Source organism: Dromiciops gliroides, chromosome X (assembly GCF_019393635.1).
Source record: "Dromiciops gliroides isolate mDroGli1 chromosome X, mDroGli1.pri, whole genome shotgun sequence".
Lineage (NCBI taxonomy): Eukaryota > Metazoa > Chordata > Mammalia > Microbiotheria > Microbiotheriidae > Dromiciops > Dromiciops gliroides.
Window position 1 is genome coordinate 37921674 of NC_057867.1, and position 25548 is coordinate 37947221.

At 46.9% G+C, this 25548-nt stretch overlaps 1 protein-coding gene across 3 annotated transcripts in view; it reads left to right on the forward strand.

Annotated features, from left to right (window-relative positions):
• Positions 1–25548, forward strand: part of SLC25A43 (solute carrier family 25 member 43) — a 49182-nt gene that overhangs the window by 14828 nt on the left and 8806 nt on the right. For all 3 annotated transcript variants that reach the window (XM_043974847.1, XM_043974846.1, XM_043974848.1), the window contains exon 3: positions 1273–1445. In XM_043974847.1, coding sequence (XP_043830782.1) covers positions 1273–1445 — 173 coding nt within the window. The remainder of the gene's footprint in view (positions 1–1272; positions 1446–25548) is intronic.

Here is a 25548-nt window from a genome sequence, read left to right on the forward strand (position 1 = left end):
AACTTAAAAAAAAAAAATTTTCAGGGCAATGAGGGCCAAGTGACTTGCCTAAGGTCTCACAGCTGGAAGAAAAACTCTTGGATGCTATCTGATTAATTATACAGAAGGCTGACCTGGAGATGATTTTTTTTTTGGTTCTTTCAAATTTATTATTTCTTTTTAACATTCTTTTCTTCTTAGATTTTTGAGTTCCAAATTTTCTCTATCCCTCCCACCCACTGAGAAAGCAAACACTATGATATCAAGCATACATGTGAAATCATGCAAAACATATTTTGATATTAGACATTTTTAAAAGCAAGAAAAATCAAGAAAGTGAGAAGATTACACTTCAATTCGCACTCAGAGTTTATCGGTTTATAGAGGAAAGAACACCAAAGAGTTGGGTTCTAGTTCTAGCTTTGCCTCTAATTAGTTGTGTGACCTTGGGCAGGCTGTTTCTCTTCTCTAGGCCTCAGTTTCCCATAAACTACAAAAATGACTCACTACCCTGTAAAATACCTTCTAACCCTGTCATTCCATCGGGAAGGTACCATAGTACAGTGGGAAAAAACACTGTCTCCAGAGTCATAGGACTCAGCTTTGAATTCTCCTTACTGCTTGTGTGACTTCAGACAAGTCACTTCAGCTCCCAAGGGCCAAGTTTCCTCATTCGTAAAACCAGAGGCTTGGACCAGGTGGCCTATGAGGTTCTTTCTCAATCTAAGCTCCTGTGTGGCCAGGTGGTAATATCGTGGACAGAGCACTGGGTTTAGAGTCAAGGAGACCATAGGTCAGATCCAGCCTCAGTTTTCCTCATGTGCAAAATAGAACAAATAATAGAAGCTACCTCAGAGGATTGTTGTGAGGGATGAATGAACAGATATCTGTGAAATACTTGGCAGATCTTAAGGCCCCATAGAAATAGAAGCTATTACTATATTCTTTCACCTCCAGGACCTAAGTTTCCCCCTCTGTAAAATGAGCGGGTTGGCCAGCTCTAGATCCGTCATCGTGTGAACTTCCAGTCAAATGTCCCAAGATTTAGGCCCCCCTGAGCCGCTATGGAAGCATGTGTCCCCTTCCTCATTTTAAGAGACTGGGAACCTCAGCCGTGACTGGTTTTCCTCTTAGCTAGACTGGATCATTTGTTTCCCAGGGTAGTTTTTCAAGGGTCTGATGTGAATCCCACCCTGCCCCCCTTGCCCAAGAGCACTTGCTCCTCTGTCTGGCTTCCCCTGGGGAGTTTTTTCGTTTGTCCCTCAGCTCACCTGCCTCTTCTCCCCGACCTAGGTGCTGTGCCGTTCTCTGTTGGTTCTTTCCTAGTTTACGTGAACCTGAACCGCATCTGGAACAGGCCCCAAGACCGGTTTTCCCCACTCCAGAACTTTGCCAACAGCTGCCTTGCTGCTGGGGTCGCCCAGACAATCTCCTATCCTTTTGACACGGTGAAGAGGAAGATGCAGGTAAAGGGGGTGGGGGCAGGGATGAGGGAAGGTCCAGGGAGTCTCTTTGGGCAGCCTCAGTATATGGATTCCAACCCCCTGAAGATGCTGGCTCTTGAGGGAAGGTTTCCATGAGGAGAAAGAAGACCTGGTGTTAATCCAGGTGATTTCAAAGCAGCTCACAGCTATCCAAAAGGGTCACTTTTCTGGTGAGGCCTTCCTTGCATTTTTTCATACAGTCTCTCTACCAAAGTGTCTCTTTCTTTCCTTTTTTTTGGCAGGGCAATGAGGGTTAAGTGACTTGCCCAGGGTCACACAGCTAGTAAGTGTCAAGTGTCTGAGGCTGGATTTGAACTCCGGTCCTCCTGAATCCAAGGCAGATGCTTTTTTCACTGCACCACCTAGCTGCCCCCTACCAAAGTGTTTCTTATCCTGGCATCCTTGGGTAGATTTGGGAGGGGTGTCTCTGAACTTGACTGGGGGGGAAATGGGATCATTATTTTCATTAGCATCAAACTGAAATTTAGCATGTCCTTCCAATGGGAACATAGCTATCGGACCCATTGCTAGATCGAACTTGATTGCATTCTTCCCATATCTGGTCTGTACTTCAATCTAATTGTTTTCCTACACATTTTATGTCTCTACAAATTATTCTGAGAGGGATTCCATGGGCTTTGCCAGAGCAGGGGCCCAGGTCACAAAAAGAGGTTAAGATCTCTGGATCTACAAGCAGTAGGCTGGCAGGAAGGGTTCTCCATGGAGTTATTGGTCCAGGCCAGGCCAGATCAAAGACATCTGCCTAATTTAAACTTAAGCATCAATCTTCCTCCTCCCTGGCCTACTTCACAGTGGGGTGGGGCCCCCAGGTGGCCAGAGGAATTGTGCCTCTGGACAGTAGGAGGTTTCTGAGCTGTCAATGGTTCACAAGGCTGCTGCTGCCACCACCTGGGGAAGAAGTCCCCCTCCATAGACACAGTGGCCCCCCAAATTCATCAACTTTCTGGTGATGGGCCTCTCTCTCCCTGAGTAGCTAGGCTGGGCCTTAGACAACAGATAGAGAGTCCATTGTCAGCTTGTACCCAAGGGTGCAATAGCTAAAGGGCTACATTTGAAATCAGGACCTGGATTTGGATCCTAGCTCTGCAGCTTGCTACCTGTGAGACCTTGGACAAGTCCCTTCCCCTCCCTGAGCCTCAGTTTCCTCCTCTGTAAAATGAGGGAGGTTGGACTAGAGGGCCTCTGAGGGCCTTTCCAACTCTAGATCTAGGATTCTATGTATTACCCTTAGGCAAATCACTTCCCTTCCCTGGGCCTCAGTTTCCTCCTCAGTAAAATGAGGGAGTACTACCTTCCAGCTTTAAATCTAGGACCCTATGTGTGACCTTGGACAAGTTACTTCACTTCCCCTGGGCAGCTAGATGGAGTGGAAAGAGTGTTGGACCCAGAGTCAGAAAGTCCTGACATCATATCCTAACTCAGATACTTGGTAGCTATGTGAAGCTCAGCAAGTTTCTTGACTTCTCTCAGTTTTGTCATCTGTAAAATGGAGTATTATAAATCATACTTCATGGGGTTGTTCTTGAGGATCAAATGAAATAACCTGTGAAGTGCTTTGCAAACCTTAAAGCTCCCTATAAATACCAAGCATTATCACCATCCTTTTTCTCCCCAACATCATCATCACCACCATTATTTTCTCTTCTGTAGAATGAGAGGGTTGGACTCATTGGCCTCTGAGGGCCCTTCCAGCTTTAGTATCCTATGTCTGACCGTGGGCAGCTCACTTTCTCCCCTTCATGGGCCTCAGTTTCCCTTTCTGTAAAAAGAAGGAGGAGGTTGGAGTAGACCACCTTTGAAGTTCCTTTCAGCTCTGATTCTTTGGTCCTTTCCAACTTGGCAAGACATGACATAGCTGGCACGCTCCTGGTGTAACCTTGGAAAAGGCCAGTGGGCAGCAGAGGAGGACTCCAGCAGAGGTCCCCAAAGATTGTAAACCCATCAATTGAATTGTGCTTTCAGTGCAGTAAAGGAATTCACTCTATTCAGGGAGGCCTGCCGCAAAGGGGAATATCAATTGGCATATCCCAGTGTGTCTCTTTCGGAAGTTTGAGTTCCCATAGTGGGCAGAAACAGACTAATGGTGGAGTGATTAAGAACTAGCTGAGGGGGCAGCTAGTTGGCTCAGTGGATAGAGCACCGGCCCTGGAGTCAGGAGGACCTGAGTTCAAATCTGGCCTCAGACACTTAACACTTACTAGCTGTGTGACCCTGGGCAAATCACTTAACCCCAATTGCCCCACAAAAAAAAAAGAACTAGCTGAGAGGAAATTCAAGACTGGGTCGGCCCTGCTGCAGCTACAGGTATTTTGCCTCAGTTTCCCATTGTTGATCTTTACTTTAGGGTCCTGAGCTTGAGCTTAATTATCCAAAAGGGAACTGTCGTGATTTGGGATGGGACTATGCTTGTGATTTCATGCAATGGGGACACCCTGGGACAGGAGACTCCCTCTACCAATGTAGGCATTGCCAATTTGCAAATTACGGTCTTTTTTTTAAAAAGGAGTGGTTTGTTGTTTGTTTTTTTTTTTTTGGTGAGGCAATTGGGGCTAAGTGACTTGCCCAGGGTCACACAGCTAGTAAGTCTTAAGTATCTGAGGCCGGATTTGATTTGAACTCAGGTCCTCCTGAATCCAGGGCTGGTGCTCCATCCACTGCACCACCTAGCTGCCCCCACAAATTATGGTCTTAAAGCGCTGGGGCACAGCAGTTAACATAATCATTATGTGGCAGGCGGGGGACTTGAACCCAGGTCTTTATTGTTCCTTAGGTGACTCTTTATCCACCAGCCTCTCTCTTACTTTCTTTTTCTTACTTCTCTATGATCCAGCACCTAACTTCATCATTCAACCAATACTGCTCTCTCTGAAGTTACCAATGATATCTCTCTCTCTCTCTCTCTCTCTCTCTCTCTCTCTCTCTCTCTCTCTCTCTCTCTCTCTTTCTCTCTCTGCAGGGCAGTGAGGATTAAGTGACTTGCCCAGGGTCACACAGCTAGTAAGTGTTAAGTGTCTGAGGCCAGATTTGAACTCAGGTCCTCCTGAATCCAGGGCCAGTGCTTTATTCACTGCGCCACCTAGCTGGCCCCACCAATGATCTCTTAATTGCCAAATAGAATGGCCTTTTCTCAATTCTCATTCTTCTTGACCTCTCTGCAGCCTTGGACACTGTTGATCACCCTCTTCTGCATGATATTTTCTTCTCTCTAGGTTTTTGTGTCTCTATTAAGACCTTGTTCTCTTTCCATCTACCTGATTGGTCCTTCTCAGTTGCCTTCTAGGTCACACCCAATAACAGTGGGTGTGATTCCCCAGGGCTCTGTGCTGGGCCCTCCTCTCTTCTCCCTTTATCAGGATTTGTCTTGCTGATAATCATCGGTTTCCATGGATTCAATTATTACCTCTATGCTTATGGGTCTCAGATCCACTTAATCCAGCCCTAATCTTTCTGCTGACCTCCAGTCTCAACTCTCCAGCTGTCTGTTGGGCATCTCAAACTGGATGTCCCATAGACAACTTAAACTCATCATGTCCAAAGCCGAACTCTTCATCTCACACCCCCCCACTTCAAACCAAACCTCTCCCACTTCAAACTTCCTTATTATCGTCAAGGGTACCACCATCCTCCCAGGCTCCCAACAAAGGTATCATTCCTGACTCCTCACTCTCTCTCACCCCCAAATCCAATCTGTCCTATCATATCCAAGTCCCATCAATTCTACCTTCACAATATCTTTCAAATATGCCCCCTTAGGGAGCAGCTAGGTGGCCCTGGATTCAGGAGGACCTGAGTTCAAATCTGGCCTCAGACACTTGACCCTTACTAGCTGTGTGACCCTGCGCAAGTCACTTAACCCTCATTGCCCCACCAAAAAAAGAGAGGAGGCAGTGGGGATCCGGAAGGCGGCCTGTCTTCCTCCAGATACCCCATGGTCATCTGGGAGTCTCTTTGCAGATGACGATGACTGTCCTCCCCCTTCTCTCTGGCCCTGCTTCTACCTCCTCTGTTTCCTCATGGGCCCTGGCCACTTGACCCAGAGAATGCCCTGTAGTCTGCAGAAAGCCAGTTGTCTAGGGAAGATAACATCTGCTGGAGTGGACTTTTACTGCTCTGATGGGCTCCACCTGCTGGCTTCCTGGAAGAAAGATGCTGAAGGTGCTTATCTTCACCTAGAGCAGCAAGTGGCAGCCTCAGACAAGCCTGCTCCTTTTTGGGGGGACGGGGGTTTCTTTAGAACAAAGGTAGAGTTGGGTATAGTATTGCATTACAGATTTTATTCAGTCTTGTCAATTCTTATCCAGATAGTTTTGCTATTTGTCAGATCTCAGTAAATGCTCGTTAAATGGGGAGAAAATCACATTTATCTATACAGTCTTCCTGAGGGATTTAGCCCATTTGTCATTGTTTTTGTTCCCAATTGAACTCCCTTCTTTTACTGGAAGTCGTCCCCAACCCCTCTCAATTCCAGTGCCTTCCTTCTACTGATTATTTCCTATTTATCCTGTATAGAGCTTGCTTTGTTTGCATGTGGTCTCCCCCATTAGATCGTGAGCTGCTTGAGGGCAGGGGTTCTCTTTTGCCTCTTTTTGTATCCCCGGCACAGTGCCTGACACATAGAAATGGCTTAGACGGTGTTTATGGATTGGTTGATTCAAAGATATCATTCCCCTCTCCCCTTCTAAGAGCTTCCTGCATTAGTCATTGGGGGGGGGCACACCAAATGAGATGGCTTTGGTTTTCAGATCTCTGCAGCCCCATCAGAAGGGCAAAGATGGTAAAGAATGATGACGCTTTCTAGGGAGTTACAGGGAGATTCCAAGGTGTTATCTATATTTCATGGGATAGTCTTCCTCCCTCTCCCTCACAGAGAACCATCCCTTATAGCAAAGAATAAAAAAGAGGTGAGGGGTGGTGGTGGTGGAGGTAAACAGTTGAGTAAAACTAATCAAGGGGACAGCTAGGCAGAACAGTGGATAAAGCACCAGCCCTGAATTCAGGAGGACCTGAGTTCAAATGCAGCCTCAGACATTTGACACTTACTAGCTGTGTGACCCTGGGCAAGTCACTTAACCCTCATTGCCCGGCGGGGGGGGGGGGGGGGAACAGTAATCAAGCCTTATCCTTGGTAGTTAATGAATTTAATGCATTTGTATAGCAGTTTAAGATTTGGTCTCAGTTGCCTAGAGCAGAGGTGTCAAGCACATGGCCTCAGAACACTCCCAAGAGCATCCAGAACCAGATTAAAATGTCACTGGACAATATATAGCCAAATAAAAATGCAATGAGACAGAGAACATTCATACTTGGTCTTCTAAATCCACTGCACCACCTAGCTATCCCCTTGATTACTGTCCTAAGAATATACTGTCTGGGGGCAGCTAGGTGGCGCAGTGGATAGAGCACTGGCCCTGGAGTCAGGAATACCTGAGTTCAAATCCGGCCTCAGACACTTAACACTTACTAGCTGTGTGACCCTGGGCAAGTCACTTAACCCCAATTGCCTCACTAAAAAATAAATAAATAAATAAAATAAAATAAGAATATACTGTCTGTCTAGGAGACCTTTATTATAACAAAAGCAGTATGGAGTCAAATCCAGGCTCTCTGACACTATCTCTGTGACCTTGGAAAGTTTTTTTTCCAATTCAAATGCACTAACAAGTTAACACTAATTAATCACCTGCTGTATTCAAGGAACCCACATTTCACCAAGCACATATAACACTTATCCAAGTAAGTACATACAAATCATTTCAGAGCAGTGCAAACTAATTTTAGGAAGGAGAAAAACTATAGACTTGGGGGGATCAGTAAAGACCTTGTGCAGAAGGAAGCCAGGGCCTTTCCCCAAAGCTGAGAGGAGGACAGATGTTTGCTCCCTAGACACAAGAATCACTAGGGAAGACATAACAGGCCAGCTTAAGGCAAAGTCATTTAACTCTCCTAGGCCTTGGTTTCCTTAACTGACCAGTTCAGGGTTTGGATTAGATAACATCAAAAGCCCCTTCCAATTTTAAATCTATGAGCCTATGAAGGGAAGAACCACCCAGAAGATCGAAAAGTACTTTAAAATTTGGGCAAAGCATTGCTCTTTTTGGTCACTAGATGGCGCTGGTGTAAATGCATAGAAAAGTTCTAGGCAAAATGTGATTTTCTAGAAAGATCTCAACTTGTGATGGGACAGGCCCTTTTTACTAGTTTCTAATAAACCAATAAGCATTTATTAAATAGGAATTATGGGCCAAATCTCACAGAACCTGTTTGAGCTTTCTCTTAAGGAGGTGAGAAGGATAGAGTAATGGAGACAGATCTAGGAAGAAAAATACTGTGTGATCTTGGCTTTTCTGGGCTACGGTTTCCTTAGCTGTAAAAGGAGAGGATTGGGCCGGGTGGCCTCTCAGATCTCTCCTAGCTACGTGAAAAGCTATTAAAGAGTAAGGGTTATGTGAATCTTTTGGCTCTAAAAAGAGCTTAAAAAGCAGTGTGGTTCAGTGGGAGGGGCACTGCTTTGGGAATCAGTCCCAGCTCCATCACTTACTACATGTATGTGGCTTTGAGCAAGTCATTTCCCCTGGATGGGCCCCGGTTTCCCCCTCTGTAGCATTGTGGGGGGGGTGCTCTGAGGACCCTTTCAGCTCTAGATCTATGAGTATAAGTGCGGCCCTGGGCAAATCACTTCGGGACAAGGCAATGTTTTTAGGTCAGCTTTTCAGAGTATTCACAGCATCACATAAAGTCCATCATCTGGGAGCTTTTTAGCTTCTAGCAGCTAAGGAGGGGAAGGGATTGCCCTACAAAGTGCAATTTCCATAACTTTGAAGAGATAATTCATCCCAGTTATGAAACAGTAAATGTCCAGAATATCTTTTATAACATGTGAATTCTCTCCATCTTCCCCGTCCCTGCCTGGGTCTGTTGCTGTTTCCAGTCCTGGTATTTAACCAGCCACAGAAAGGGAGGAAATGTTCTGAGCTGTCATGACAATAACCCTGGGCCTTGCTTTTGTGATCCCACTCTTCCCTTTGTCTTCCTCTTTGCCCCTCCCCAGTGCTTCTGCGGGAGGGTTGAGACTTGTGGTACGCATGTGCATGCATGCCTTTTGCAGCCTCTCTCCAGAAGCTGGGGGAGGAAGACAGCTCAATACCCCATGGTCCTTCAGGGTGGGCCCTGGGAGAAAGGAGGTATTGTATGAGGCTCCCCAAAAAGGTCCTCCTGCCAACCCAACCCCTCACGATCCTCCCATCAGTGCTTGGAATTCCTACTAAGAAAAGTCCTGGGGCAGCTAGGTGGCACAGTGGATAGAGCACTGGCTCTGGAGTCAGGAGGACCTGAGTTCAAATCCGGTCTCAGACACTTAACACTTACTAGCTGTGTGAACTTGGGCAAGTCACTTAACCCCAACTGCCTCACCAAAAACAAAAAAAAAACAAAAACAAAAACAAAGTCCTTTGGTGATACCCACATTTCAAATCAAAACATTGGACCCTCTGAGAGAACCAAGCGGTCCCTAGTAGGAATGAGGGTTGAGAGAGACAGCACTGATACAGTGGAATCAGGAAGACTTGGCTTCACAGGATCATAGATTGAGACCCATTAGAAGGGACCTGGGCCATGCCCCTCATTTGATAGAAAGGGAAACTGAGGCCCAGGGAAGGGAAGGGACTTGTGCAGGGTCACACACTGGATCTGAGATCTAAAGCTACTAGGGAACTCAGAAGCCATCTAACCCAACCGTCACATTTTACAGAAAAGAAAACTTGAGTGAGGCAAGTTGCCTTGCCCACAACCACACAGTGAGTAAGGATTTCAACCTGAGCTAGGATTTTAATCCATCATGCCATGCCACCTTTAATCCTAGCCACGTGGCCTTGAGCAAATTGCTTAGCCTCCCCGGGCCTCTGTTTCCTTATCTAACCAATGAGGAAGTTGTAATAAATGGCCGCTGACATCTTTGATTTCATGGTTAGGATACAAGACCAGTCAGTTGGGGGGGGGGTTTGGTGGGGAGAGGGGCAGCACAAGGGGGGTTAATAGAGGTTCTGGAAACGTGCCCTGGACCCAGTAGAATGCCTGCCCCAGAGTAAGGTATTCCTGGGGGCGGTACTAGGTCGCTCAGAATGCTGGGAGGCAGCAAGAGGTGTTGAAAACAGTGGCTGTGGTGTGCCAGGGCCAGACTTGGCCTGCTCCTCAGTTATGTCTACGATCAGCCGTGGTCACCCATATTAGGTCAAGGAGTTTCATATGGCAGAAATGTGCAGCGTCTTCTCGATTTACTGTTTGATGGCATCTAAAATCTGGAGCTCGAAGGGACCCGAGAGGTCAATGAGTTCAAGCCCCACCATTTTTTTTTAGGGCAATGAGGGTTAAGTGACTTGCCCAGGGTCACACAGCTAGTAAGTGTTAAGTGTCTGAGACCGGATTTGAACTCAGGTCCTCCTGAATCCAGGGCCAGTGCTTTATCCACTATGCCACCTAGCTGCCCCAAGCCCCACCATTTTTACAAAGGAGGAAGCTGAGGCAGACAGAAGTTTAAGTGTCTTGCCCAGGGTCACACAGCTAAGAAGCATCTGAAGTCGGATTTGAACCCAGGCCTTCCCAGCTCCAAGTCCAGCACTCTATCCATTACACCGCACTGCCTGGCTCCATTAAGATTCACAGGCTAAATGCAGTGAAACTCAGCATTTGAACCAAGGACAAAAACGAAGGCCTGAAGGCTGTGTTCCAAGTGGTACCACCAACTGAATACAAAGCAAATTCTTTGTGAATCAGAACTGAACAAAGGGCCTAGTGTGTTCTGAATGGGGATGCCCAGCCTGGCCCAGTGTAGATTGGATGCAGCTCCTGGCTCATCTTGCTGAATGAATAATAATCCCTCTCTTTGGGGTAGAGTGTCTTGCCATCTACAAAATGCTTCTAATACACTGTCTCATTTGTAGCCTTGCCAAAATCCCATGAGGTAGGGTGAGAGGGGAGGGACTCTTCTCCCTGCCTTACACATGAGGAGGTCTGCACCTAGAAGGGTGGGGAATGGCAGGCCTTGATCACTCCTGGGGAATGGATCATTGAGCCTCCTCATTCCCAGCCTGCCCCTCTTTCCTCTAGGTCCTACCTCAGCCTCAGTTCTTGTGCTCTCAGAGGGCTCAACCAGCCACTCTCTGGGCAAGGTCTTCCTCGGCCTTTTTTGCCGGCCTTAGGGCTTCTCTCCACTCTCGCTAACTGCCTGTTGGACATCGCTTGGGTGTCCCACAGTCCTCACACTTAAACTCCTTCCTCATCTTGAGCTTCTTAAGACCAAGGATTTTTGCTTTGTCTTTGGAGCCTGCCACAGGACTTGGCACACAGTAGGTGCTTAATAATTGATAGCCTTTCCTGATTTCCATTAATGGCACCACTAGCTTCATATGGTCAGGTGCCACACAGAAGAATCCACGGTGTGGTGGCCATAAGAGAGGGTTTTAAACATGGATAACTGGGACTGTGGTGGTGCCATTAACAGAAATCAGGAAAGGCTATCAATTATTAAACACCTACTGTGTGCCAAGTACTGTGGCAGGCTCCAAAGACAAAGCAAAAATCCCTGGTCTTAAGAAGCTCAAGATGAGGGGGGCAGCTAGGCAGCGCAGTGGATAAAGCATCGGCCCTGGATTCGAGACGACCTGAGTTCAAATCCATACTCAGACAGTTGACACTTATTAGCTGTGTGACCCTGGGCAAGTCACTTAACCCTTATTGCCCTGCCCCCCCCAAAAAAAAAAAACAACAACAAAACATCTAGTCCAGAGAAGGAAACTGAGGCCCAGGGAGGAATAGTGACTCACTCAGGGTCACACATAGGCTCCTAGATCTAGAGCTGGAAGGGACCTCAAGAGGCCGTCAAGTCTACCACCACCCTCATTTTACAGAAGAGAAAACTGAGGCCCAGGGAGGGGAAGAAACCTGTCCAGGGTCACACAGCTGGTATCTAAGGCAGGATTTGAAGGCAGTTCCTTGCTTGTCCAACCCCCATAAGGAACAAGATCCATTCATTCAATGACATCATTAGGCCACTAAAGGGTGTTTATTCACTCATATAGGCGTTTATTCATACATTTAAAGGGCATTGAAAGCCACCTTTTCAGCAATTAGGGTGAGAAGGGTTTTGGGGGGGGGTGAACCTGTGAATTCATTGGCGGGTAACAATTCTAGGGAAATTCCCTCCCCTGATGCTCAGCCACTTTCCTTGGGCAATATCTCTGGTTTCCAAAGCATAGCATCATCTCCCCCTCCCAAAAAACAAACAAAAAAAAACACTCGGGGGCAGCTAGATGGCACAGTGGATAGAGCACTGGCCCTGGAGTCAGGAGTACCTGAGTTCAAATCTGGCCTCAGACACTTAACACTTACTAGCTGTGTGACCCTGGGCAAGTCACTTAACCCCAATTGCCTCACTAAAAAAAAAAAAACAAACCCAACACTCTCCCTGTTCCTTCCCTTCCCCATCACTACAGAAAACACCACCAGCTTCTCACCTACCCAGACTGGAAACCTACCTGTCCCCCTTAACTCTCTCCCCCACCCCCAAGCCAGTCATTTGTCCCTTCCTGCCTTTTTTACCTCCCCAGTATCTCTGTCCTCTGACACACTGCCCCTACTGTGATCCAGACCCTCATCACCTCTCTAATATTGGGGTGGGGGGGGCTCCTACTTGCCTCAATTCTCTCCCCACTCTAATCTCTCCTCCACTCAGCTGTCAAATTGGTCTTCCAACCACGTCACCGTCTCCACCATCTCCAGTGGCTCACTATCACTTCCAAGATAAATGAAGAGATGTTCTGTCTAGCTTGCAAGGCCCCTCATAACCTGGCCCCCTACTACTTCCTCGGTATTCTTTTTTATTATTTTTTTTTTTGCGGGGCAATGAGGGTTAAAGTGACTTGCCCAGGATCACACAGCTAGTGTCAAGTATCTGAGGCTGGATTTGAACTCAGGCTCCCCTGAATCCAAGGCCAGTGCTTTATCCACTGCGCCACCTAGCTGCCCCACTCCTTGGTATTCTTACACCTTACTTCCCTCCATGTACTCAGAGATCCAGAGACACTAGTCCCCTTGTTCTCCCTCATCCAACATGCTCCATCTCCTGACTCCGGGCGTTTGCACGGGCTTTCCCCCATGCTCTGAACTCTCTCTTTCTTCTTCTTCGCTTCCTTTGAGTTTCAGCTAGAATCCTGCCTTCTTCAGGAAGCCTTTCCTTCTAGGCTCTCCCCAGTGTATCCTGTCTCTAGCTTGTTTTGGCACACGTTGTCCCCCCTGTGAGATAGCGAGCTATTTAAGAGCTAGCACTGTCTTTTGCCCTTTTATTGTTTCTCCAGCACTGGTACACAGTTGACACTTAATAAATGCCTGTTGATTTGACATTGGCAGGGCAAGTATTCTGCCCATTTTACAAACGAACAGACTGAGACTCAGAGAAGTCAGCTTGTTGGCTAGTCTTACATTTAAACTCTTTCTCTTCTACCAGCCCAGCATTTTGTTCTCCCGGCCAGCACCCTCTTCTCCCCCAGTGCCTCATATTTGCCCACTTTAGTGCCTTTGCTCAACCTGGGCCCCCTTCTTAGAATGCTCCCGGTCTTAACCTGTTGAACTCCTAGCGAGTATAACTGCCTCTTCCTCCAGGCAGCCTTTCCTGAATACTCCGGTCACTTCCCTCCCCCATAGCCCTTCTTGGAATTCCCATAGAAGCTGCTTTTCTTGGGCCACATCACATTCTACCTCACAGTAGACTTTATTTAGCGCCATTACTATCCGGAGAGCGGGAGTATAATACGGAAACACAGGTTTGCCAGTTGTGCTCCATTTATCTTGTGAAAATGTTATGACTGGCAAGCTACTAGGATGTCTGTCGTCTCCTACTTCCAGAGTCCAGACTATCCAACAGGACGTTTCCAGCTGAGATAACTACAGAAATGGAAAGTACATGGGTGGGGGAAGGAGCAGCGGACTGGAAGTTCACCGAGTCCTCCATCTGGAGCTGACAGGGCCTCCAAGGCCATTGAGACCAACCTCCTCCTGTTATTGAGGGGGGAACTGAGGCCTCTAATCTTTTCCTGCTACTGAGGGGGAAACTGAGGCCTCCAACCCCCTCACTGCTGAGGGAGAAACTAAGGCCTCTAACCCCATCCTGCTCCTGAAGGGGAAACTGAGCCTTCTAACCCCCTCCTGTTACTGAGGGGAAAACAGGCCTATAGAACTGAAGTGACTGGTATAACATCACCCCTAGATGTCTAAGCCTGGAGCTGACAGAGGCCACAGAGTCCCATCCCTTCCTGTTACTGAGCAGGAAAAACTTAGGCCCCAGGGAGGAAAAGGGACTTGTCCAAGGTCACACAGATCTAGAACTGAAAGGGAACTCAGAGGCCATTTGCTCTCACCCTATCGCTTTTTTTTCAGGGCAATGAGGGTTAAATGACTTGCCCAGGGTCACACAGCTAGTACATGCCAAGTGTCTGAGGTCGGATTTGAACTCAGGTCCTCCTGAATCCAGGGCTGGTGCTTTATCCACTGCGCCACCTAGCTGCCCCCATTACCCTATCATTTTTTTTTTTTGTTTTAAATTTTTTTTGGTGAGGCAATTGGGGTTAAGTGACTTGCCCAGGGTCACACAGCTAGTAAGTGTTAAGTGTCTGAGGCCAGATTTGAACTCAGGTACTCCTGACTCCAGGGCCAATGCTCTATCCACTACGCCACCTAGCTGCCTAACCTTATCACTTTTACAGAGGAGACACCTGAGGCCAGAGAGGTGAGGCAGCTCACCCAGAGTCACAGAGAGTGAGCATCCTGTGCTCTTGACTCCAGAAACAGGGTGTTGTGTGGTGTTACAGAGAACATGGCAGCTAGGTGCTGGAGGACTTTGGAAATGCAATCCCTGTATAATCAGAGGCCGGCTTTGGGATAGGAAATAGTTAACAGGACTGTCCAAGTGGAGTTAGAACAGTGGGCTGTTCTGGGAAGCCCTTGCTGTGTTGGCAGGCACACAGTAGACGGCTGTGTTGGCAGCTTCAGGTTGGGCCCCCCCCCATGGGAGGAGACTTGCAGAACCGCAAGCCCATGCTTTCTCAGTACCCCAAAACCTGTGGCCAGAGGGGCCCAGGAGCGCAGCCGAGAGGGAGGGAGGGAGTGACCTTCCCGGGCCAGCCAGAACTCCTTCGGAGAAGGACGGCCCAATGGGAGAGAGCAAATTCAAATTTGGCAGCGTGTTTGCCAGGGTAGGTTAAACAGAGCCTCTAGTTTGCAGCTCAGCTCAGAACTTCAGAGCAGCCAAAGACTGTTTTTCTTTCTTTAAAAAGAAATGGCTCAATACATTTTACTTTCTTTCACACAAACCCCAAGTAAAGCCCTGGGCTTGGAGCAAATGGAATTGCTTTTCCCAGTTGAATCATTCTCATTCTTTTCAGCAGTGAAAGCAGCAGTGGTTATTGATCACATTGATAGATGACCGAGTCAGAGGCTCGGCAGATGTAAATTCATCCTTTCATGTCGGACACTTGGCTCTAGTTAGTACATCGAATGAGCTTGGTTCGCCAAGGACGCTCCCAGCTGCACAAAGTCTCTGAGCTGAGGAACAGAATTTCGCATCTGTGGCATCTTCATTTCTCTCTGGTATCTTCATCTCTGCTCATGTTTGGGCTCCCAGCAAGCAGCACAATTGTTGGGCCAGACGTGAGGAACAAGTACCATAGAAACAACACTGCTAACTTCTCTGAAAGGCTCCCAGAATTCCACCGGGGGGAAAGCTTGCTTCATTCTCTGGGCTTCTTCCTGTTGTTCTGATTTGACATCAAGGAGCTTTTTATTCCTTAAGTTTCAAATGGTGCATTGGACGCCATCTTGCCTCCTTTGGGCCCAAAGAATGTCTTTTAAATTGGTAATGTGGCTTGGTGCTTTTGTGTGTGAGTGTGTGTGTGTGTGTGTGTATGAGAGAGAAAGAGACACACACACACACAGATAGACACAGAGAGAGAGACAGAGAGACAGAGAAGAGAGAGAGAGAGAGAACAAGCAGCCCTGGGCACAACTGGGGCCTGAAATTTGAACACGGCTGTTCTGAGGGACTATCAGGGTAATGGAAAACTGGGCAACCTTGAACCCAAGACTGAGTTTCTAAAAGAAAGCCCAGGCTCCCTCTCTTCTGCATTGAAACATTTTCACTGTGGAAGAAAAGAGAAAATACTTTCCCTAGCAAGCTATTCCTCAGGGAAGTGGGGCTGACCTCTTGACCCAGTAAGTCAGGGACAATTGGAACCTCGATAGAAGTGGTTCATCATCGAGGCAAGTGCACCTTTGTAGAAAAGGAAAAATAAGTAAACAATACTCCGGGCTTAGTCTCCATCACTGCAGAGACGCTCCTTCCTTCCTGTAGCCTGAGGATCACAGAATTACTGTTGGAAAACACTCTCATTTCTACCTTCCTAGTCCCAGAATTCTGGGGACTTAGTAAAGTATGGAATAGCATGTGTAAGAGACAGAGAAGGTCAGTGAGTGTGTTGGGGTCAGGGGAGTAATGTCCAGTGAGGCTGGAAAGGTAGGTGGGGGCCAGATTGTGAAGGATTTTAAAAGCTAAACAGAGGAGTTGATATTTGGTCCTAGAGGTAATAGGGAGCTACTGAAGTTGAGTAGGCAAATAGTATGATCAGATGTGTACTTTTTAGGAAGATCACTGAGTGGAGGCAGGGAGACCCACCAGAAGTCCAACATAGTCTTAGCAAGAGGTAATGCGGGCCTCTGTAAGGGTGGTGACTGTGAGAGTCCAGAGAAGAGGTCAGGCATGAGAGATGCTGTGGAGGCAGAAATGACAAGTTTTGGCAACTGACTGGCTGAGGGGGGTGAGAGAGAGTGAGGATAATAATGAGGCTATAAACCTGAGAGACTGGTTGGACAGGTACAGGGTACCAAGTACAGGCCCTCATTATGGCTAATTAACAATCAGTCATATTAAATTTAGAATTTGAGAAAATGAAAACAGAACAAAGTTATTGAAGTTGTCCTCCAAACTTAATTTGCTGAGTAGACTAAAGGCTCAGGCTATTGACATGCCTTCCTGGTGGCCTAGGTGCAAAACATCTAGGCCCAAGCAGTCACCAATCTCCACTCTCCGGCTTCTACCTGGCAGACAGACCATCATGGGTAACACAGAAGCGAGGAAGGTGCAGCCAACCCAATCAATGCTGTATCCTTGAATGGATGTCCTCAGGCTTTTGTCTTCCCCTGCTATGATCAAATAAACCTCCTTCTGTTAAATGGCCCAATCTGGATGTATTGTCCCAAAATACATCTTAAAAACATCCCAGGGGGCAGTGGATAAGTTCCTGGAGGAGAAATTTAAAGGGTACCCTGCCCCTTTCTTCCACCTAGACCAGCCCAGCCTCTTTGATCCCCAGCTAAGTAATAACAACATCCAAGATGTACGCGTGGGGGCTCCACCCACCCTCGAGCCAAAGCAAGCTTACGGCTCTCTGTCCTGTGACTGCTGCATTGGGTAGGTCTATGGACAGCAATGGGCACCTCAAGGAAGTTCTGAGTCGTCAGTCTTGTTGTCGCCATCTTAGTCATCTTGTCTTTGTCAGGGCTATGTGCGGACGTGTGCAGGATGTACTCCCTGCTGTGGGTAGGTCTATGCACAAATATATGGGGCACTTTGAGGAAGCTCTGAGTCACCGATGTCATTGTTGTCTTTGTCATAGTTATCTTGATCATCTTGTCTTTGTCAGTAGCATGTGTATGTATGTATATGTGTGTGTGTGGGGGGGTGGTGAGTACATGTGGTTCTATCTTTGTTTCTCCAGAGCTCAGCAAAATTCAATTCAGTTCAACAATTGTTAACAATAGCAAAGATGAGCCAAGTTCCTGCCCTCGAGGACCTTAAGGGGAAATCACTTCAATCCAGCACCTGGTCTGTGCAGGCCTTGGAGACACAAAGATAAAAAGCAAACTAATCTCTGCCTCCAACAAGCTTACATTCAGATAAGCAAATCCAGACCAGTGCAAAGCCAACTTGGAGCTAGGGAGAATCAGATGAGTGAAGGAAGGCCTTTTCGTAGACTTGACATTTGACCCTTGGAGGGAACTGGGAGCTGGGAGGCCAAGAGGGAGAGACATGCAGGTATTGTGACAAGGGTCTTTGATTTCGGTAATGAGGGAGAAATCATAGGGGCCCACCTTCCTCATGAGCACTAACTGTAGAACCAACTGCTACCAGCAGAATTCTGGGAATGACAGCACCTCCCAGACCTCCTGTCCTGCTTCTAGCTCAGACCTCACAGCCATCATGCAGGGAAGCAATTCCTGTGGAGAAGGGGCTAATTATTCCCACCCACTGCCCCCCACTGGACAGGCAAACCAGCCTAGCTGAAGCATCTGGGCACCGAGAGAGAGAGAGAGAGAGAGAGAGAGAGAGAGAGAGAGAGAGAGAGAGAGAGAGAGAAGGCAGCACGTGCCAGGCAAGGCAAACCCCCACCATCTCGCCTTGACCCCCATCTCCCCATAGACCCTGAACCCAAGAGCTGTGGGAATAATTTTGCCTCCAGCCCAGTGTCCTCAGCCACCATTGGGAAGGAACCTTTGGGAAAGATGCAGCCTGGCCACTGTTCCTGCAGACCCAGCTACTGAAGACCCAGCAAAGAAGGCCCTTATCACCAAAGGCCTTGGCATTGTCGAGTGGTTCAAATTCAGAAGGTGATAGCATTCTGTTAAGGAAGAAGTGCGGCCATCTTCTTTGTGACTCATAGAAGAAACCTCCATTAGAGTGGGAGCATTGTGAGGGCAGGGACTCTGACTTTTCTGTTTGTACCCCTAGTGCAAAGCACTGTGCTTTGTGTGGAGTAAGCCCTCAATAAAGTCTTCCTTCACTCATTCAGGCAGCTCACTTGGCAGCTCCCTCACCCCAGGATTTCTCCGGGTGGGAGCCTCACAGGCCAAGATTGAGGACAGAGGCCTACAATGAGGGCCTTCCTCAGTTTAAATTGTTCTAGGACAATGATGGGTGTCAGGCAGGCTTTATATTATGTTGGATAGCTTGGGATGAACGGTGGCTAACTTATCACCCAGAGAGCTGGCTTGGTTAAGTTCATCTCCTCCCAATCTGGATGTATTATCCCAAAATATATCTAAAAAACATCCCAGGGGCAGCTAGATGGCACAGTGGATAAAGCACCGGCCCTGGATTCAGGAGGACCTCAGTTCAAATCCGGCCTCAGACACTTAACACTTACTAGCTGTGTGACCCTGGGCAAGTCACTTAACCCCCATAGCCCTGCAAAAAAAAAACCATCCCAGAGGGCAGCTAGGTGGTACAGTGGATACCTAGCTCCATCATTTACTGCCTATGTGACCTTGGGCAAAGTATGTCTTCTCTCCTCCTATAAAATGAAGGAGATGGCTTCTGAGGTCCCTTCTGGCTTTAGGTCTAGGATCTAGACCATGGGCAAGTCCCTTCCCCTGCCTAGGCCTCAGTTTCCCTCTCTGTAAAATGAGAGGGTTGGAATAGGTAGCCTCCACTGTCTCTGCCTTCTCTAGAGCTATTCTCTGAGCCTATGAATAAGGCATGGTTGCAATGGGGGCACATGTGATATCCCCAAAGAGGAAAAAGCAGCATCCCACCAAGCGTGGCATTAGTCAGAGCCCCCTAAAGATCTCAGCTCATAAAAACAACAAACTTGTCTCCAGCAGTCTCTCAATCCATGTTGTTTTGGATTCGCTCAGCTTTTGCTGGGCCTCATGGGTAAACACTGCCCACAAGATCAGCAGCTGCATCATTTGGAATCTCACTAAATGGATTCGGTCATCACTGGAGGTCTACAATTACCCCATCTCTGGGCCCAGGGGAAGGAAGTAACAGGCCAAGACTGAGGGAGGGATCCCAGAGGTCAAAGGGCTCCCTCAATTTATTCTTCTCTAGCACCTGGTGGAATGTTAGGTAGCTGAAGACAGAGGACACCTCCTCTTCAAATGCTGGGGGTGTCAGGTGAGGTTGCTGTGAGAGGGGCCTGGCAATCACTCCATTCTCTACTTTTGGGGGAGCAAGGGAGTTCAAATCCAGCCTCAGACACTTACTGACTGTGACCCTGGGCAAGTCACTTCACTCTGTGTGCCTCAGTTTCCTCATCTTTAAAATGAGCTAGAGAAGGAAACGGCAAAGCACTCTGGTATCTCTGCCAAAAAAAACCAAAACACCCAGTGGGGTCACGGAGAGTCAGACATGACTGAAAAACAACTCAACAACAACACATAGTGCTTTAGGATTTGCAAGGAGTTTTCCAAATATTATCTCATTTAATCCTCACAGCAACCCTGCTATCCATGTCAGTGGCATAATGGATAATGTTCTTGGCTTGGATCAGAAAGAACTGAGTCTGAATTCTGCCTCAGGCACTTACCAGGTATATAACCCTGGGGGAATTACTTAACGACCTCAGTTCCCTCATTTGCAAAATTGGAATAATACTAGCACATATGTCCCAGGGCTATTGTGAAAGCCAAATGAAATAGTATATGTAAAGCGCTCGGCAAACTTTATAATACCATCAAAATATTAGCCCTGTTCCATTAGGTTGCTGTTATGTGTAACTCCCCCCCCCAAGTGGGAAAGGCTTTTTTCTCTCCTTGCATATTCCTCTGTAGCCTTCTTGTACTCTCATCCTATTTTGCACTTTTGTGTTGTACCTTGCTTGAGTGATTTCCTCTCAACCCTGTGAGGCAGGTGGTGCAGGTGTCATCCCCATTTTCCAGATGACGAAACTGAGGCTCAGAATGGTTAAGTGACTGGCCAGGACTCCCAAAGCCAGTAGGTGTCAGCATCGGGATTTGAACCCAGGTCTTCTTTCCACTACACCAAAGCTTCTTAAATTGTGGGTCTCGATCCCATAAAGAGTCATGTAACTGAATGTGAGGGCCGTGAAAAATTTGGCAGTAGTAAAAGGTTATGTATACCTATTTTTTACACCTATATATCCAGGGTGGTGTAAAAATTTCTCGGGTGGGGGTGTCTAGGTGACAAAGTGGATAAAGCACCGGCCCTGGATTCAGGAGGACCTCAGTTCAAATCCGGCCTCAGACACTTGACACATACTAGCTGTGTGACCCTGGGCAAGTCACTTAACCCTCATTGCCCCACCAAAAAAAATTCTCTGGTGAAAAGGGGTTGAGAGTAGAAAAAATGTAAGAAGCCCTGCCCTACCCCATGCTGTCTTACTTCTTTGGATGCTAAGCTCCCTGAGGGGAGGGACCAAATCAGTAGTATCTCTTTATCTCTCTCACTGCCTAGCTGGAAACTGGCGCTTAAATAGTTGTTGAATGGGTGGAGTGCACTCTCCCTTCCCTTTCCATTCCAGCAGCAGTTGTAACGGGGCATTTGGGGCCCCTTGCTGCTCCTAGATGCTGTTGGAGTGTGACTAATTCTGGGAAGCATAGTGTGCAGCTGGTGGGAATGCTTCCCCTGCCGAGGAAAGCTGCTTACTTAAAGCAACCATGTACTAATAACCCCATTCCAAGACATGTTTTTGCCAGCTGAGAATAAGACAATTTGGGGGGCCTAATTGGAGCAAAAAAAAAAAATCAGGGGCCATGTGCTTCACATGACATGGGGAAGGGGCCTTGACTTCCAGCTAATAAGTAGGGCTGGCATTGGGGGAATTTGTCTCCAAGTGAAAAGCTGAAATTCCTCATGTGCATCCATCTATACCCACCAGCCAAGCAGTCCAATGAAGCCGTTTGCTCCTGTTTCGGAAGTTCCCTCCAAATATGCAGAATGCAGCCCATCCATGATTGTCCATTTATACGACTCTTGTACATGTCTATGAAAACATTTGCCACAGGAAGGTTGCCCAACATTCGGGAGGCCTTCCTCATGTTCTCCTGACACGCAGAGGATACCAGTGGACCATTCTAGCCATCGACCCATTATCCCTTGCCACATGTGGAGCCCACTTTTCTTATTACATTTTTCTTCAGAGGTCTCATTGGGTGCCCACACCACTCCCATACCCCCATGAGCCTCTCCATTACCTTCTGCGGGAGATTCATTTTCACTTCACAGACTGTTGTGTTCTGTGTCTCACAGCCACATAAGCAGCAGTGGTAGAATGCTGGAGCTGTTTGGGTATGCCCAACCAGACTGAATCTGCATCATAGGTAACCAGTAGCACCATGGGATCCCAGGGCTGGCACAGACCTTAGAAAGCATTAATTCCAACCTCTTCATTTTACAGAGGAGGAAACTGAGGCCCAGGAAGGATCCTTAATCTAGAACTGGAAGGGATCTCAGAGTCCACTCAAGGCCTCATTTTACAGAGGGGGAAATTGAGGCCCAGGGAATATCTCAGATAAGCTTAAAACTCAGGTCTTCCTGACTCCAAGTCCAGCACTCTAGCCACTACATCAGAGGTTCCAACAGACACTAGAAAACATGCAACCCAAACCAGATTAAAATATAATTGAAAGGGGCAGCTAGGTGGCGCAGTGGATAGAGCACCGGCCCTGGAGTCAGGAGGACCTGAGTTCAAATCCGGCCTCAGACACTTAACACTTACTAGCTGTGTGACCCTGGGCAAGTCACTTAACCCCAATTGCCTCACTAAAAAAAAAATTGGAAAATGTTTAACAGAATAATTAAAATACAACATAGATAAAGTTATTTTGTGGTTTTCTAAGTCAGTATGCAGCCCACAGGGTTCTGTTTCTATTTGGATTTGATGCCACTGCATTATAATATGGTGCCATCCTGTAGGATGACTTGGCCTTCAAGATTTGCCCCCACATGAGATGTCTGACTGGAAGGGAGATCATGTAGCTTCCACATAATCTCCAAAAAAACAACAACCCTGGGCAGCTAGGTGGCACAGTGGATAAAGCACTAGCCCTGGATTCAGGAAGACCTGAATTCAAATCCAGCTTCAGACACTTGTCACTTACTAGCTGTGTGACCTTGGGCAAGTCACTTAACCCTCATTGTCCCAAAAAAACCAAAAAACCCTTGTAATGATTAGAATGACGCTGCCTGCTGGAGACTTACTCCGCCATGAGGAGAAGGTGTCTGAGGGCAAGCCACGCAGCTTTTCTTTGGTGTCAGAATGTGATGTTTGCAGGAGGAAGAGGGGGCAAGGCTGGTTCTCTCGCTCTATTTCGCCAGGACTCTCGTGGAGAGTGGAGCAAAACTGTAGCTCCCCGAGATAGACAGCTGAATCTAGGCCTTTCTCTCTCTCTTCACCAAATTCTTATTCTCCTTAATAAATGCTTAAAAGTCTAACTCTTGCTAAAGCTTATAATTTATTGGTGACCACTCATTAGATATTTTAGACAGACTAGCTAGAATTTTAGCCCCTTACAGAAGTTCACAGCAGACCAAATAATGATCAAGAAATTCAATAAGATGCTATAGTAAATTACTTTTTCAACCTCAGAATTGCACAAAAAGACTTCCTGGAGGCCACAGACAATAGGAAAAGGGGCCCCTCCAGCAAACTGTATGCCAGCCAGACCAGCAAGAAAACATGTGTGGCCTGAAGAGCTCTGGTTGTAGAGACAGCAAGAGTGGAAGGTTCCCCCAAGAAAGCTCGGGGATGCAGAAATGAATAGCAACCAAGCTTAAAGATCCAGCTCTCTGAACCTCAAAGACCCAAGAGGCAGAGGTCCATTCAAGAACCAAGGAGACCCTGGCAGCTAGGTGGCACAGTAGATAAAGCACTGGGCCTGGATTCAGGAGGACCTGAGTTCAAATCCGGCCTCAGACACTTGACACATTTACTAGTTGTGTGACCCTGGGCAAGTCACTTAACCCTCATTGCCCTGCTCAAAAAAAAAAAAAAAAGAAAGAAAAAGAAAAAAAAAAGAACCGAGGAGACCCAAAACAAGACCAAAGAGGGTTTATTACCTCCATCCAAAAGTGCAGCAGATGGCAGAGCCCCTGGCCCTGGCACAAAGCCCCAATTCAAGAACTAACATGGGAGAGATTAGTAAATCAAAGAAAGTACTGACAGGTATCAACAATTATTGTAAATCTAACTTCAAGACACCTTTGCAAACAGAGACACAGGAAAAAGGGGATTTTCCTTGACTGAGGTGAATGCCTAGAAGAAATAAAGCGAGATATTTTCTTTAAAAAAAATTAAATAAAAGCACTTGAGGAGAGAATTGGAAGGAGAATGACTAGCTTAAAAAATAAAAATGGTAAATTTTGCCCAAGAAGTAGACCAAACAGGAACCAGTGACTCCACAAAACAGCAAGAAATATTAGGACAAAATTTAAAAGTTGAAAAAATAGTAGAAAATTTAAGGTATCTGATATCAAAAAACAACTACTCTCAAAAACAAGTCTTATAGGGACAGCTAGGTGGCGCAGTGGATAAAGCGCTGGCCCTGGATTCAGGAGGAGCTGAGTTCAAATGCAGTGTCAGACATTTGACCCTGTGTAACCTTGGGCAAGTCATGTAACCCCTCATTGCCCCTCAAAAATAAACAACAACAACAAAAACCCCAACAAGTCAGAGAGACATAATTTAAGAATCACTGTAATTGTTGAAAACCACAATCCAAAAAAGCCTAGAAACTATTTTTCAGGAAATCATAAATGAAAATTGTGCAGATCAATTAGAACAAGAGGTCAAAGTAAAGAGAGAAAGAATCCACCAATCATCTCCTGAAAGGGAAAATCCTAGGGATATTGTAACCAAAATACAGAGTTTCCACATCAAAGAAAAAATCCTACAAACATCCAGAAACATTTCAAGTACCAAAGAACAACAGCCAGTATCACACAAGACCTCGCAGCTTTTACTATAAACGAAATCTTGGAATACAATATTCCAAAAGGCAAAAGAGATAGGCTTACAATCAAGAATAACTTACCCTCCTCTTTAGATTGTCACCATCATGGGTCGCGTGCACACTCCCAGGAAGGGCGTGTCCCAATCGGCTTTGCCGTCCCGCCACAGCGTGCCCCCCGTGACTGAAGTTCACCGACGACATGAAGGAACAGATCGACAAGGTAGCCAAGAAAGGCCTAACGCCTTCCCACATCGGTGTGATCCTGAGGGATTCTCATGCTGTACACAAGTGTGCTTTGTAACTGGCAACAAAATTTTAAGAATTCTGAAGTCCAAGGGATTTGACCCCGATCTTCCTGAAGATCTTTATCACTTGATCAAGAAAGCTGTTGCTGTTCAAAAGCATCTTTTTTCCGGGGCAATGGGGGTTAAGTGACTTGCCCAGGGTCACACAGCTAGTAAGCGTCAAGTGTCTGAGGCCGGATTTGAACCCAGGTCCTCCTGAATCCAGGGCTGGTGCTTTATCTACTACACCACCTAGCTGCCCCCTGAAAGATTAATTTTTAATCGAATAGAGCAATTGGAAGGAGTTGTATAATGTAGTACTACTGGGCAGCTAGGTGGCACTGAGTGGATAGATTCAACTTCCTGAGTTCAAGTCCAGCCTCAGACACTTACTAGCTGTGTGACCCTAGACAAGTCGTTTAACCCTATCTGCCTCAGTTTCCTCATCTGTAAAATGAGCTGGAGAGGGACAGCTAGGTGGCGCAGTGGATAGAGCATCGGCCCTGGATTCAGGAGGACCTGGGTTCAAATCCAACCTCAGAAACTTAACACTTACTAGCTGTGTGACCCTGGGCAAGTCACTTGACCCCAATTGCCCAGCCCCCCCCAAAAAAATGAGCGGGAGAAAGAAATGGCAAACTACTCCAGTATCTCAGCTAAGAAAACCCCTAATGGGGTCACAAAGAGTTGGACCCAACTGAAAAATGACTGGACAACAACAAACTTTCTAGTAGGGGAGAAGAAACAAGTGTACTAAAGACATTGAGGGAACTAAGAGGTCCTGGTGATGCGGTAGGAGAGGAGGAAGAGATTCATTCTGTTCTGAGAGTTTGAAAAGAGCAGGAAGGGTAAAGGGGGAGGAATACACTAGGGTAGAGAAGAAGAAAAAGGGAGTAGAACTTGCTATTGATCATAATGGGTGTATGTGAGAAGACAAGTATACGAATATAGATTAGACAATTCAGATAATGGCTGAAAAAAGTTGGCAT